This window comes from Rhineura floridana, chromosome 4, assembly GCF_030035675.1.
Source record: "Rhineura floridana isolate rRhiFlo1 chromosome 4, rRhiFlo1.hap2, whole genome shotgun sequence".
In the NCBI taxonomy this organism is placed as follows: Eukaryota; Metazoa; Chordata; class Lepidosauria; order Squamata; family Rhineuridae; genus Rhineura; species Rhineura floridana.
Genome location: NC_084483.1, coordinates 144731911 through 144744746, shown reverse-complemented (window position 1 = coordinate 144744746; position 12836 = coordinate 144731911). Strand labels below are relative to the sequence as shown.

Genomic DNA, 12836 nt, shown 5'->3' with positions numbered 1-12836 from the left:
ACCAAAAAAGGTCTAAAGTGACCAGCATGCTGTTTCCCAGAAGATGCCTCCAAGAAGCCCATAAGGCAATGACCCTCTCCCATAATTTCTCCCCAACAACTGGTGTTCTGTGGCATATTGATTCTGAATCTGGAGGTTGCACAGCTATTATGGCTGACAGAGATACCCATTATGAATTTGTCTAATTCCCTTTAAAGACATCTAAAGCCAGTGGCCATTGCCACATCTTTTAATGCTAAATCCCATAAATTGTGGAATGAATTTAAATAATTATCTACTCTATGCATAACTGTACAAACCTCTCTCAAGTTCCCCCGTCACACACTTTAGCATCTCTTTGTAGAGAAGATGCTCCAACCCCTTGATAATGTTGGTTGCCCTTTTCAATCTGAAATCCTGAGATGGAGTAATCACAATAGTACATAGTATTCCAAAGGCATCTGCACCATAGCTTTGTATGAAAGCAGAATGATACTGGCTGATTTAGTGTCAATCCCTTTCCTAATAATCCCTTGTAAGGAAATTGCATTATCACTACTGACACACATTTTGTTGATGTTTTTCTTTTATTGTCCATCACATTCCCAAGTTATCTTTCCTGGTTATTCACCATCAGTTAAGACCAATCAGTTAAAAGGTTAGGCATTTTAACTCAACATGCAGCATATCTAGAGGCCCAAGACTCTTGAGAACTCTTCACTAGGATTTCCTTTTTTGGCAGTTAATTTCAGAATTCCCCCTAAATAGTAGATGGGAAAAAATGAACTTAAGACTGCCAAGACTTAAGACTGTAATAGCCAAGGTGGGGAAGGACTGGTTTGATATTGACAATGATGACTATTGTATAGGCACAGGTTTCAATATGTTGCGGCAGCCCCTAAAGAGACTTCTGCAGGTTTCTGACACACTTTAGACTGAACTGAAGAAAATCTAATATTTTCAGGAAGATGATAAAGGCCAATTCAACAACTGTATAGACACCTGTTCTAGATGCCTGTTTGCAAGCACTTAAATCACCAATGAAGCCATCCCTCACACCATACTCTGGGAGCCATTTTGCAACTGGGAAAATCAGACAGGATTAGAATTACTTGTTGCCAACTTTTAACACATGGTTTCAATCAAAACAGCTAGAACAATAGAAGTTGCACTTTCCTTTAGAAGCCCTTTTGTAATTAAAAGACCTGAGCTTTGAAATAAAGGTTATTGCCATGTAATGCCTCTATTATGAACTGTGACTTTTCTATTATAAAGACAAACTGGCAAATAAGCAGCATGTGGAATCTACCACCTTACCTTCTGAGTTGAAGTTACAGGAACAGTTCCCTGTCTAGGTACAGAAAAATTGGATATTCCACTATTACTAGGTGTCCTTTGGTGCCCTGAAAGGCCCACGGATCCAGCTTTTGCCACAGATTTTGACCGAGGAAGGGAGTTACTAGTTTGAGTCAATGGGTCCTTCTTTTTTGGAACAGTTCCACTTTCTACAAAAAGAAAGACACAGATATGTCAGTATAGGGTATAGTCAAAACAGCTAGTTGCACATCACCAGCTATCTATTTAAAAATAATGAGTGACATCTTGATTAAATGTACTGCTTTACAGCATTTTCTTCAAGTGGAGCCATATTCACAAATACCACCTATGTTCAACAATGTTTGTTAATAGTAAATTAAAAACATGTTTTTTTGGCAGAAAATTTATGTCCACATTAATATCACTCCTGCACCACCACAGACTTAGATGAATTGTTAAAATTACTCTTTTAACAACTGGTAGTTTAGACACTACTGGTCATACAGTTGCATATTATCACAATTAATACTGCTGCAAAAAACCTTTCTGGTCTTTAGCGTCTTATAAATAAAATTCATTCACGTGGCACACATAAACTGTAATTACTGCTAGAGTTATCATATAACTGCTAGGCATTTATAAAGCACTTTAGAATATTCAGAACTCTATAAGAAAGATTACAAATTTTATAAGGCTTAGAGCAAGTTACGTTAGCACTATCTACATCTGCAGATGGAGAGTGGCGAGACTGACTTGCCTAACCCATCTAAAAATTAACAGAAGAGGCAAAATCTGAATCGGGGACTCAGTCTCTTAGGCTGCAATCCAACACACATCTACTCAGAAGTAAGCTCCATTGGGTTCAATGGGATATACTCCCAGGTAAGTGTATATCGGATTGTAGTCTTAGCCACTACATTATACCATTATGAAGCAAGACATCTCTGCAGCATCCAAACAGTACCCAGTTTTTAGAATAGGAAGATGCACCCAATATTTCAGCTGGATATGGCTAACGTCAGGGAAGACAAGCACACACACAAGCCATTCACTTCTAGGAACGAACCATATCAGCAACAGCACAACTATCCATATCAATACAGAAATTCTGAATGATTATAGTTCATCTATTTCACTGATTTGTATATCCCTATCTGAACTGTTTTATAATGCTGCATACTTAACTGAAAATAAACCTGAAATTCAGATTTTAAAAATTCAGCCTGTCATCACGCTTTAGCCAATATAATGATTTTATTTTATCTGAGGGAAATGGACTAACATATGATGTAGCATGCTTTATCTTTACTATGTCACATTTTAGTCATCTCTACTAAGCCACATTTTAGTCACTTTAGATTCCAGTGTAAAAACTGTGGATGCAAAGCAGTAACAACACTTCCAAATTCTTCTTAGAATGCCTGATTTGCTCTCCACTTATTTAAAAGTTTGTACCATACTTCACATTTTCAAACATGCCAAACGTTTAGAGCAGTTCATAAAACATTAAATACAATAAAGAAAATAATGACCAATAAAATAACAGGAGCAAACGAAACTGCTGATATTAAAAACAAACAATTTTAAAAACCCAGGAAAAGCAAAAATTCTTTGTCCTGTTTGTCACAGTTCTTAGCACCATAGGCATGTGGGCGTCTCTGAGGAGAGAATTCTACAAGCAGGGCACCACAACAACAGTCACCACTGTCTTCACCTTACCTGGCAAAAGTGTCTAGAGGAGGGCCTCAGACACTGCTATTAATATCCAGGCAAATTGATATGGAAAATGATAGTCCCTACGGTAATCAGGTCACAAACCACGTAGACTTTGAAGCTGATCAGAAGCCAATGACGTTCTTTAGCATTATGTTCCTGGTCTTAGCTAGTAATGTAGTAACCCAAATGAACTTCCGAAGGCAGCTCCAAATACAATGCATTGTAGTTGTCTATTTGGGAGGCCACTACAGCATGGATAACCATGAACAGGCTATTTTTATGTTGAAGAAGTTGCAACTGGCACATCAATCTTAGCTGCTGAAAGGCACCCCATGCCACTAGTGCCACAAAGCTGGAACAATGAGAACTTCCCCAATAAATAAACCTGCAGAACGGAGTGCACCTCCATTAAGAACTGATTGAACACCATTTCTCTAGACAAGCCACCTTCTAACATTAGCTAAATCCTGACAAGATTGAACTTCAGTCTGTTGGGTCTCATATAGTCCACTAATGATTCCAATGGACAATTAAGCACTTCCACCACCCTGCCTAAATCCATTGTCAAGGACAGACAGAATGTGCATACTGGAAACATCAAACTCCAAAACTCCGATGACTTCACCCAAATGCTTCAAGTGGGTATCAAATAGAACAAAAAGGAACCCTGCAGAACCACCTAACCAAGCAATTCCATGGGATCAAGCAGTAGCCCTCCTTCAGCATTATCTTCTCGAACTGGCCCTCCAGCTAAGAGTGAAACTACCATCATACCAGGGCCTCAATTCCCAAACCAGACGGCCTATCCAGGAGGAGGATACCAAGACTGATTGTACCAACCCTTCTGAGAGATACAGAATAATTGAAAATTGCATTTTCTTTGCCCTTCTTCTAGTACAGATCAACCCTTGGAGCAACCAAGGCATTTTGTGCCAAAACCAGGTCTGATACCAGATTGAAATGGATCCTGATAATCAGTTTTATCCAAGAGTGACTGAAAATGCTTGGCAACCACCACTCAAGCATTTTGCCCAAGGAGGAGATATTTGGGCAATAATACAGTCCTTGAGGTCCAGGGAGTGTTTATTCAGAAGCAATCTTGTAACTGTCACTTTCAAAGCAATTAGGACAACTCCTTCTAGTACACAAGTATTTTTTACCCACTGAATCCAGCCTTAAGCCAAGGAGAAGACGGGTTAAGGAGGCATGCGGTAGGCTCCATCCCTCCAACCACCTTGTCTATAACCTCACCCTGCAATATCTGTTTAACTCATCCCACAACACTAGACTAGAATGTATTCCAGGCATATGCTGACTGAACTGCAAAACTATAGATACCAATTCTAGACAGATATGAGCATCTACATCCTTGATATGTACAGCAATGTCACAGCAAGCTTTCAAGATTCTATGATGTCACCCTGTGGGCCAAACCGAAGTAGGCTGTGAACTATTCAGAAAAGGCCTGCTGGGCAGTATAAAGGAGAGAATGATGAGATTTGCACCACTTGTATTCTAGTTTTCTCCTAACTTACTTCAGTGCCATAGCTCATTGGAAAACCAGAGAGCGGACTGGGTTCCATGAAGTGGACAAAAGCACTTAGACATAACCCTTACCCAAGTATCCCCCCCCCAAATATGACTAAGAAAGACCAGTTTTTCCTAAGCTTTAACAGCTCCTTGACGCCATCAAGAAGATATTGCCGAATCCCAAATACCAGCACTTATTTAAATTATTAACCAAAAATCTTCCTCTAAGTGGAATGAAATTATATTGTCACCTTTAAAAATGTAATTAAAACGTCAGATATCTGGCCATTTTTGGATATGCTCTGTTAATGAGACAAGCAAAAATACACATAAGACTGGTAGTATTTCAAAGCCTCATTTAGGAATGATAAACAAGAATGAAGATAATTTCTTGCCCAATTCTCACAATTTTTTTTTAAGCTGAGGACCCATCTACCCCAATCTTTGGGAATTCTCATCTGAAATACCAGATTTCTAAAACAAAAATATTAAGAAACCACACATGTGTTTTAACTTAATTGTACTTTGCACAGTATTTGCATCTATTTGAAAGCATTTCTCTTACAAAGAGTGGAAATAATTAAGGTACCAATTACAAAATTAGTAGGAACTTGGGGCAAAGAAGCTACCCAATTGAATAAGATTACCAATTGATAATATACATTTCACGACCTGCAGTTTTAAGTTCACTTTTCCTTTAGTACATATTTTAAGAATGCTAGATCACAATCATTCCCCCACATACATGACTGAAATCAACTTTCAAACATAGCTCTCCTTGTTAAAACAATTAACCTTCCCATACATACAGCCTTTGCCTGTAATTCTAAGCATACTTTCTAATATCAAGCAGCAAACAAGCAATTACCTCTAACAGGAAGTATAATATAATAGGAAGTATAACGAAATATTGTGCGTCCTTGATTTAAACAGAATATAGAATTCAAAACAATCCAATACAGATGTGCCATATATCCTACACTAGTATACCTAACAGCCTATAAAATCTACCAGCTTATTGTTCCTGATATTGTATTCCAAAGATTAAAAATGCAGATTTTTCTCTTCAAAATATTAAAACTGCATTTTAAAGGCATTAAACATTTTTAGAATTAATGCCTTGCCTTAGCAAACATTTCATTTAAAAATATGGCAATGTTTAAATGAGTACAAGGAAAGGAGTCCAACAAGAACAATGTTAAGAAAATTTTGAAGATAGAATGCACTTATATAAAACCTTTAAATAGTAGCATTTTAAAAATAGATTAGGAGCAGGCAAATTAGCACTGCATATTTTGTTTGTTTTATATATACACTAGATATTGATAGACATCCCCCTAATTAATTAGGTGCTGGTAAAACCAAACCCACCTGACTGGAGATGTCCATTGCGGCATACCAGGTTAGTACTGTCACTACTGACTTCCATTTGCAGCTTGGGGATTTGCTTAACTGCCTGCATCTTCTCTATGCAACAAAACAGAGAGGTGGGGAAGGACAAATAAAGAACAAAAAATGAACCCATGAAAAGTTACATACACCAATCACACCAAAATGACTTTGCCTTCAATTGACTTGAAATGGATTAAAGTTATAAAGCATGCATCTAATGTTAACTATATTATGAAATTACAAGAACCTCTAAAAGATGGCATACTATTATGAAACATTTGTGAACTGCAATCAATAACCAAGTTAGTCAGAAGTAACAATGAAAAAGTTTGATGGAAACCATTCCGTGCATATGCAAAGACCATGGGAAAAAAGGAGGTTTGTAGGTGAGATGTCTATAACCAGTTGGTGCAAGTTGCAGCCAGATCTTATCCTTATCTTAAACTTTGCTGATGGGTGTTTGCGTATAATTATTACTTCATATTTGATAGTTAATGCTATGACACAAAATGTTTCTGCTGATTACAAGCTGCTAGACAATTCTTCTGTCAGTGAGAATGAGGAGGAACCCTCTTTTCTGATGAAGTTAAATTATTAGTATCTATAAATATCACTACATAATTAATTACCAAATATTTTAACAGAAGAAACAACACTCAAAGGGGTGTAGCATTACTGTACAATTACATATGGGGCAGAGTGAAGAAGCCTTTCTGCCACTTCAAAAGTATGATGTAATGAGAAATATTGAAAGAAATAATATTGCTTCAATTCCACAACGCCACCCTTATGCTAATCATTATCTGTAACCTTTTTGAAGGAACTTAGTCTCTCTCAAACTAAATAACCTCCTAAATTTGACTGGTCACAACAGCCTCCAGCATCCACACTTAACTTATGTGGGGATATCCACCTTAATTGATTTTAGAAAGAGGGGCCAACACCCATTTTCTTGTAGAAAAAGCAGAGCTGGACCTAGCAGAGTTGCCATTCTGCAAATGGAAGGGACTGATCCAGCAGAAGTCAAGCTGAAAGAAAGGTAGAGAAGCTATTTTGTCTTTCCCCTGCAGTCCCCAGTGCCACCTCCTATGTTGTTCCAGGATGGCTTGCCGCACGGAGAGCAGCTTTTCAGGGGGCAACAGGGGAAAGGAGGAACTGGGGAAAATAATCTCCCTTTCTGTGCCAGTGTACACTGTGCCAGTGTGGTGTATTGGTTATGGTGCTGGACTATGACCTGGGAGACCAGGGTTCGAATCCCCACACAGCCATGAAGCTCGCTGGGTGACCATGGGCCACTCACTGCCTCTCAGCCTCAGAGGGAGGCAATGGTAAACCCCCTCTGAATACCGCTTACCATGAAAACCCTATTCATCGGGTTGCCATAAGTCGGAATCGACTTGAAGGCAGTACATTTACATTTTTCTGTTCCTCTAGGTGAGCATCATGTGAATGAAACTCTACTGCATGCAAGTCTGCATCCAACCCACACAGGACATAAAAACAACTACTGTTAAAAACACAATAGTTTTTCAATGCAATTTTGGCTCACAAAATGTATTGTTTAGTTACTGCTCTCACCATCTTAGCACACACATTCCATTTCCTTTCTACAGAGATGTCCTGTCCTACCTTTCTGATTCCATTAATTATGTCTATTTGTATTCTCCCACCAAAGGATTAATAAAACATGTTTTTAACTAGAAAGGGTCTTTAATGAAAACCCAACACAGTTTGTCACATATGAATTAAAAATGCAGACTCTTAAAATCTCAAAGACGGTCAAAGATCAAAGAAAAAAGATGCCTACCATCCCATCCCAGAAAAAATGACGTTCTAACTCTCTATAGGCTCTTTCTTGTTATCCACTTGTCTTCCGTCAAAAAAATGACACCAACTGATCATTTCATCATACCTCAAGAGACAGACCTATATGGACTCCTACTGGGAGGAAGGGTGGGATATAAATCTAATAAATAATAAATAAATAAAAAAGGCCTACAACCAAAACATCTGGCCAGTTATTTCTAAACTGTGTTAAATTACCGTATATTCCGGCGTATAAGACGACTTTTTAACCCAGGAAAATCTTCTCAAAAGTCGGGGGTCGTCTTATACGCTGGGTGCTGAAAAAGAGCAGGAAAATTAAGTCAAAAAATGGTGGACAATAACGAAGCGGCAATGGCGGGCGGGGGTAGAGCCGTTTGTGCTGCAGCCGCGGGGCCGATAAGCAAGGTCGCGGCGCAGAAAATCAATAAAGGAACGGCTAGGTAAAAAAGGCAAAAAAGCCGCCGCCGCTAAGGAAGCAGGAGGAGGCAGCCGCAGCCGCCGTATGCAGGAACCGTTGCGGCGCGAAACTGTCAGGCAGCGAGGCTCAAGGCAGTCCGAGATAAAAGCCGCAAAGGGAGAGAGAGAGCCGCAGCCGCAGACTCTCAATGAAATATTCCCGGGACGGGGGAGACTCAAACAGCCAGGAACGGGAGGGAAATAACGACGGGAGCTGCAGCCGCAAGCTCCCGCTGGGAATAGAGAGAACCGCAGCCGCAGTCCCTCTGATGGCCATTGGATGAAAGGCTGGGAAAATCAACGGCCCGGGCAACAGGGAACCCCCCCCCAAGGGAACTCCCCAGAAATGGAAAACACGACGTTAGATACAAGACAGAGGGAAGGGAACACTTGGTAAACACACAGTCACAAAACCTCCACACTCTGTCAAACAAATACAGCAACAAAAAACACAGAAAACTTAGCTAAGCTATGCTATAGGATCTCAATCTTGTTCGTACGAAGGCAAGAATGAACTGGAGAGTGGGAGGGGCCTGACGCCCCTAGTCTTGACTTCAAAGACATTCTTGCCTTCGCACGATAGGCTTTGTATACAACAACCAGCCAATCGCCGGTAAGGTACATAGCTTGCATGTCATAAGCAGGGGTAGTCTTATACGGCGAGTATATCCCAAACTCTATATTTTAACTGGAAAAGTTGGGGGTCGTCTTATACGCCCAGTCGTCTTATACGCTGGAATATACGGTATATGCTTCCTTTGCCCTTTGTTTTCACACTTGGGGAACAAAAGGCTGTTCCTGTTAGGTGATTCACTAATAGGCAAAAAAACCTTGCAGTTTGCAAACATGTATCTATACCCAACAAATAATTCTATCAAACTTTAGAAAATGGGGAAATTGGGCAGCTATAGCGAATGCACCAGGTGAGCAGGAGACCTGACCTCCTCTCTGAGATATTGTACTGCTCTACAAATTCGTAAAAATACAAACACAATTTGGGTTGGTCTTTCACTGTCCAATCCACTTGCTATGTAGCTTGAAGAATTTTGTAGCTTGGAAGAATTTTGTGAAGAATCTGTTGGCTATAGGTATGTTCTCAGACCGCAAGGGTTTTTTGGCCATTAGTGAATGTCTCTGCTTTTTAATCCAGGAGGTAAGAAATGGCATCCTGTACAAGTTTGCTGAGAATGGATTGATCATTTGCATGCTTATTGAGTTCAGTGGGATTTACTGCCCTGCAATCATGCTTATGATAGGTGAAGCAGGGGGGATCACAGGGGGGAAGGAGGGAGATGGGAGCAGGCAGGACCTTCATCTTACCTGCATTTAACCTCAGCTTATTTGTCCTTATCCATTCCAGAACTACCCCCAGACATTGGTTTAGGGTTTCAATAGCCTCCCTGATATCCAAAGATGGAAAAGAACCAAAGCTGCATGTCAGCAACATTCTGGTGATGCTGCAGCCTGAACTCTGGATAACTTCCCCCACAGTTTAATGTGGATGTTAAAAAGCACCAGGGGGGGGGGGCAATACAAAGATCTGTGGCACTCTACAAACCAAAAGACCATGGGATAGAGCAAGAGTCCCCCAGCACTACCATCTGAGAACACCCAGTGAGGAACAACTAGAACCGCTCCAAAAACAGCATCACATAAGCCCAACCCCCAACAGACGATCCAGAAGGATACCATGGTCAATGGTATCAAAAGCTGTTGAGAGGTCCAGGAAAGCTAATGGGGTAGCATCCTCCTCCCATCTATTATCCTGCATAAGTCATCCACGGGGTGACCAAAACTATTTCCATCCCATAGCTGGACCTGAAGCCAGACAAGTTAAAACCATTGCTAGTAGGCCAACAGGAACTCATCTCACCAATTTTTAAAGAGCTTTGCTGGCTTCCAGATTGTTTCCAAGCACAATTCAAAGAGTTGTTGCTTGATCTTAAAAATGCTATATAGCTTAGTACCTGGATAATCATGGGAATACCTTCTGCCACAAAAAACTGCCTGCACACTAAGATCTTCCTCAGATGGCTCTAATCCAAGTGCCCTTGCCATCTGAAATGATGTGGGTGGCTATGGAAAATAGGGCCTTTTTTGTTGTGGTGCTGATGTGGTGCTATTGGAACTGTTTGGCCAGGGAAACTTGCCTGGTACCTACATGAATGACCTTGCTATTTTTCCAGGATTTTTTCCTGATGTATTTGCTTTTTATGCTGCCTTTTATAGTTTTTATGACTGCCATGAAAATTTTGAATTGAAGGGCAGACAGCATTTTTAAAAATAAATTGTATGTTGAGATTCAAGAGCTTTGAATACTATTGATGCTCGATGTTCATGCATGAGCGACTGCAACACGACAAGTACTATATTCCCCGAATAGGGAAATGGACTAATTCACATGTTGTTAAAAAAAAAAACCACCCTCTTGCCAACACCTCCTACCCAATAGTTGCATTCCATACTCCAAAGAGGTGACATGTGATTTCAACCAGCTGTTTTATATCACACAATGTTTTCAGGAACAGCACCAGAAACAGGTAACAAAACCAAACTGCAATGCACATTTTGAGGGAATGCCAAAGGATGAATATTATTAGTTCCAGAATTTCAGCCAGTTACTTGTGAAATATTAATAATAATAAAATAATAATAATAATATTTAATTTGTTTGTCGCCTATCTGGCAATTAGCCACTCTAGGCGACGTACATTAAAAAAGATAAAATACAATAATTTCAGATGCAATTACTATGAAGCTATCAACAGCTCCCCAAAATTAAATGTGGATTGTTTCCATTTCACCAAGTTCCAAGCAGACTTCTGCTGTTTATAAACATATATAAAAACATATATAAGGTGCGTTAAGCATCATAATCTAAGTCAAAATCATTGATATATATTCACATAATATAGTACATAATTAAAATAAACCATTTTCAGGCTTTTATATAACCTATTAGGCTATAAGCATATGTACATAACAGGAGTGTAAGTCCCATTAAATTTAGCAAGTCTACTGAATATATATGCATAAGAGCAGGCTTTAAAGGTGTTTTCTGGCCTAGGAATCTTAATATAGACTAATTCTAAGGGGTAACCATGTTAAGTTTGCTGTAACAAAACAAAAGCAAAGAGTCCTATAGCACCTTAAGGACTTGACCAAGTGCCACCACGACTCTATGTTACTCTAAGCCCCCATTCTCAAGAAGAAAACAGCAAGAATAATTTGGAGCCTTCAAAAATAATCAATGCAGTGGTGAAGAAAGGTCTCCCCCACCTACTAGATTTAGGTGGCTGGAAACACTGGCAGGGGAGGGAGAAGAAGTGATGTAGGAGAATGAATGACTGATCAAGAAGCTCCAGCTTCAAAGGACTGACAATTAATCTGGACTCCTCATATGTAAAAAAGCTTACGTTAACAGAGAACATACTACAGCTATACAATTTAAAGTTTTCCTTTTTACTATGCTCTCTTGAAAAACACTGCATGTTGTGAATGACCATGGAACAGCATTAGTTTGTTTTAAAAGTGTGACTCAATCATCAACTATAATGCTTTACTTAATTGTAAGTGTTTACATTTACCATGCGTTATTGCAATATAAAAATGTGACATGCAGTCAGTTGTATGTATCTCTTACACCAAGAGCAGTCTCAGCAGACTGCTGGCTTGCGTGGAGGTATACCAGAAGGTGAGGAGGCTCCTTAACATTTTTCCCTATGGCTGTTTTTTCTGCTTGAAGTCAGCAGCAGGATGTAATTTTTAGCAGAAAAATAGACTGAACGGAAGGATTTAGTAGCCTCTTTCAATGCCATTGCTCCACACTAACTTGTAGCCTCCTAAGGCTGGTTTTGCTTACACAAACACTGCCTAGTTTTCCTTCAAGAATGGGAAACTGTACATTCACTAAAATTTACAAGAGACTTTAAAAATATATTTATTTCAAGTGGAACACTCATTTCGTAGAAGTCAGGGTCATTTAGAGAAAGCCAGATATATGCATTCCAGTCACCGAAATAAAACCCAAGCAAGTACACTAAAATGGATGTAGAAGATATGCAAAATTTTAGCACTTTTCAATATATGTGGAAAATTTAAGTCTGGGTCTGAAAGCTGAAACCTATATATGTTTATTTGAAAGTAAGCCCCAGTAAGTTCAATGTGACTTACTCCATGCCAGTTAAGTGTGGCTAGAATTTTAGCCTTACCTTTTTACTTATAGTTAGAGGTACACTGGGCTACAAATCGGACAGTTTTTACTCTTTGAACTCATGCATGTCTTCGGTTGCATCCTTTCTTCTGTTAGTCAACTAAATCTGTCAAGTAGCTAAACAAGTAGGCCAACACAATAGAAGTTCATTGAGTAACTGCTATCAAAAGTTTATCTGCTTCCCTCAATGTGCAAGTTTAAGGAGAATTGCTGTTCATACTCATAATCAGCTGTCAGTGACAAATGAACTGTCTGAGCTCCTGATATATTTTAGAAATACAAAGTTGTGAACTGATAGATTATCCTATAATATGGAGTTCATCAGTCTGTTCAGCAATTTATCACTTTCATTAATGCTTCATTTGTAGTTTGAAATTTGTTTCATTTTAACTTCCTGCCAACATCT

At 39.3% G+C, this 12836-nt stretch overlaps 1 protein-coding gene across 4 annotated transcripts in view; it reads right to left on the bottom strand.

Moving 5' to 3' along the window:
- The window catches only part of SPAST (spastin), a 40901-nt gene that overhangs the window by 21524 nt on the left and 6541 nt on the right, over window positions 1-12836 (bottom strand). For 2 of the 4 annotated variants that reach the window (XM_061624669.1, XM_061624668.1), the window contains exons 4-5: window positions 5914-6009; window positions 1297-1484 (exon numbers count right to left, since the gene is read on the bottom strand). In XM_061624669.1, coding sequence (XP_061480653.1) covers window positions 1297-1484; window positions 5914-6009 — 284 coding nt within the window. The remainder of the gene's footprint in view (window positions 1-1296; window positions 1485-5913; window positions 6010-12836) is intronic. The other 2 variants (XM_061624670.1, XM_061624671.1) reach the window with 1 other exon arrangement.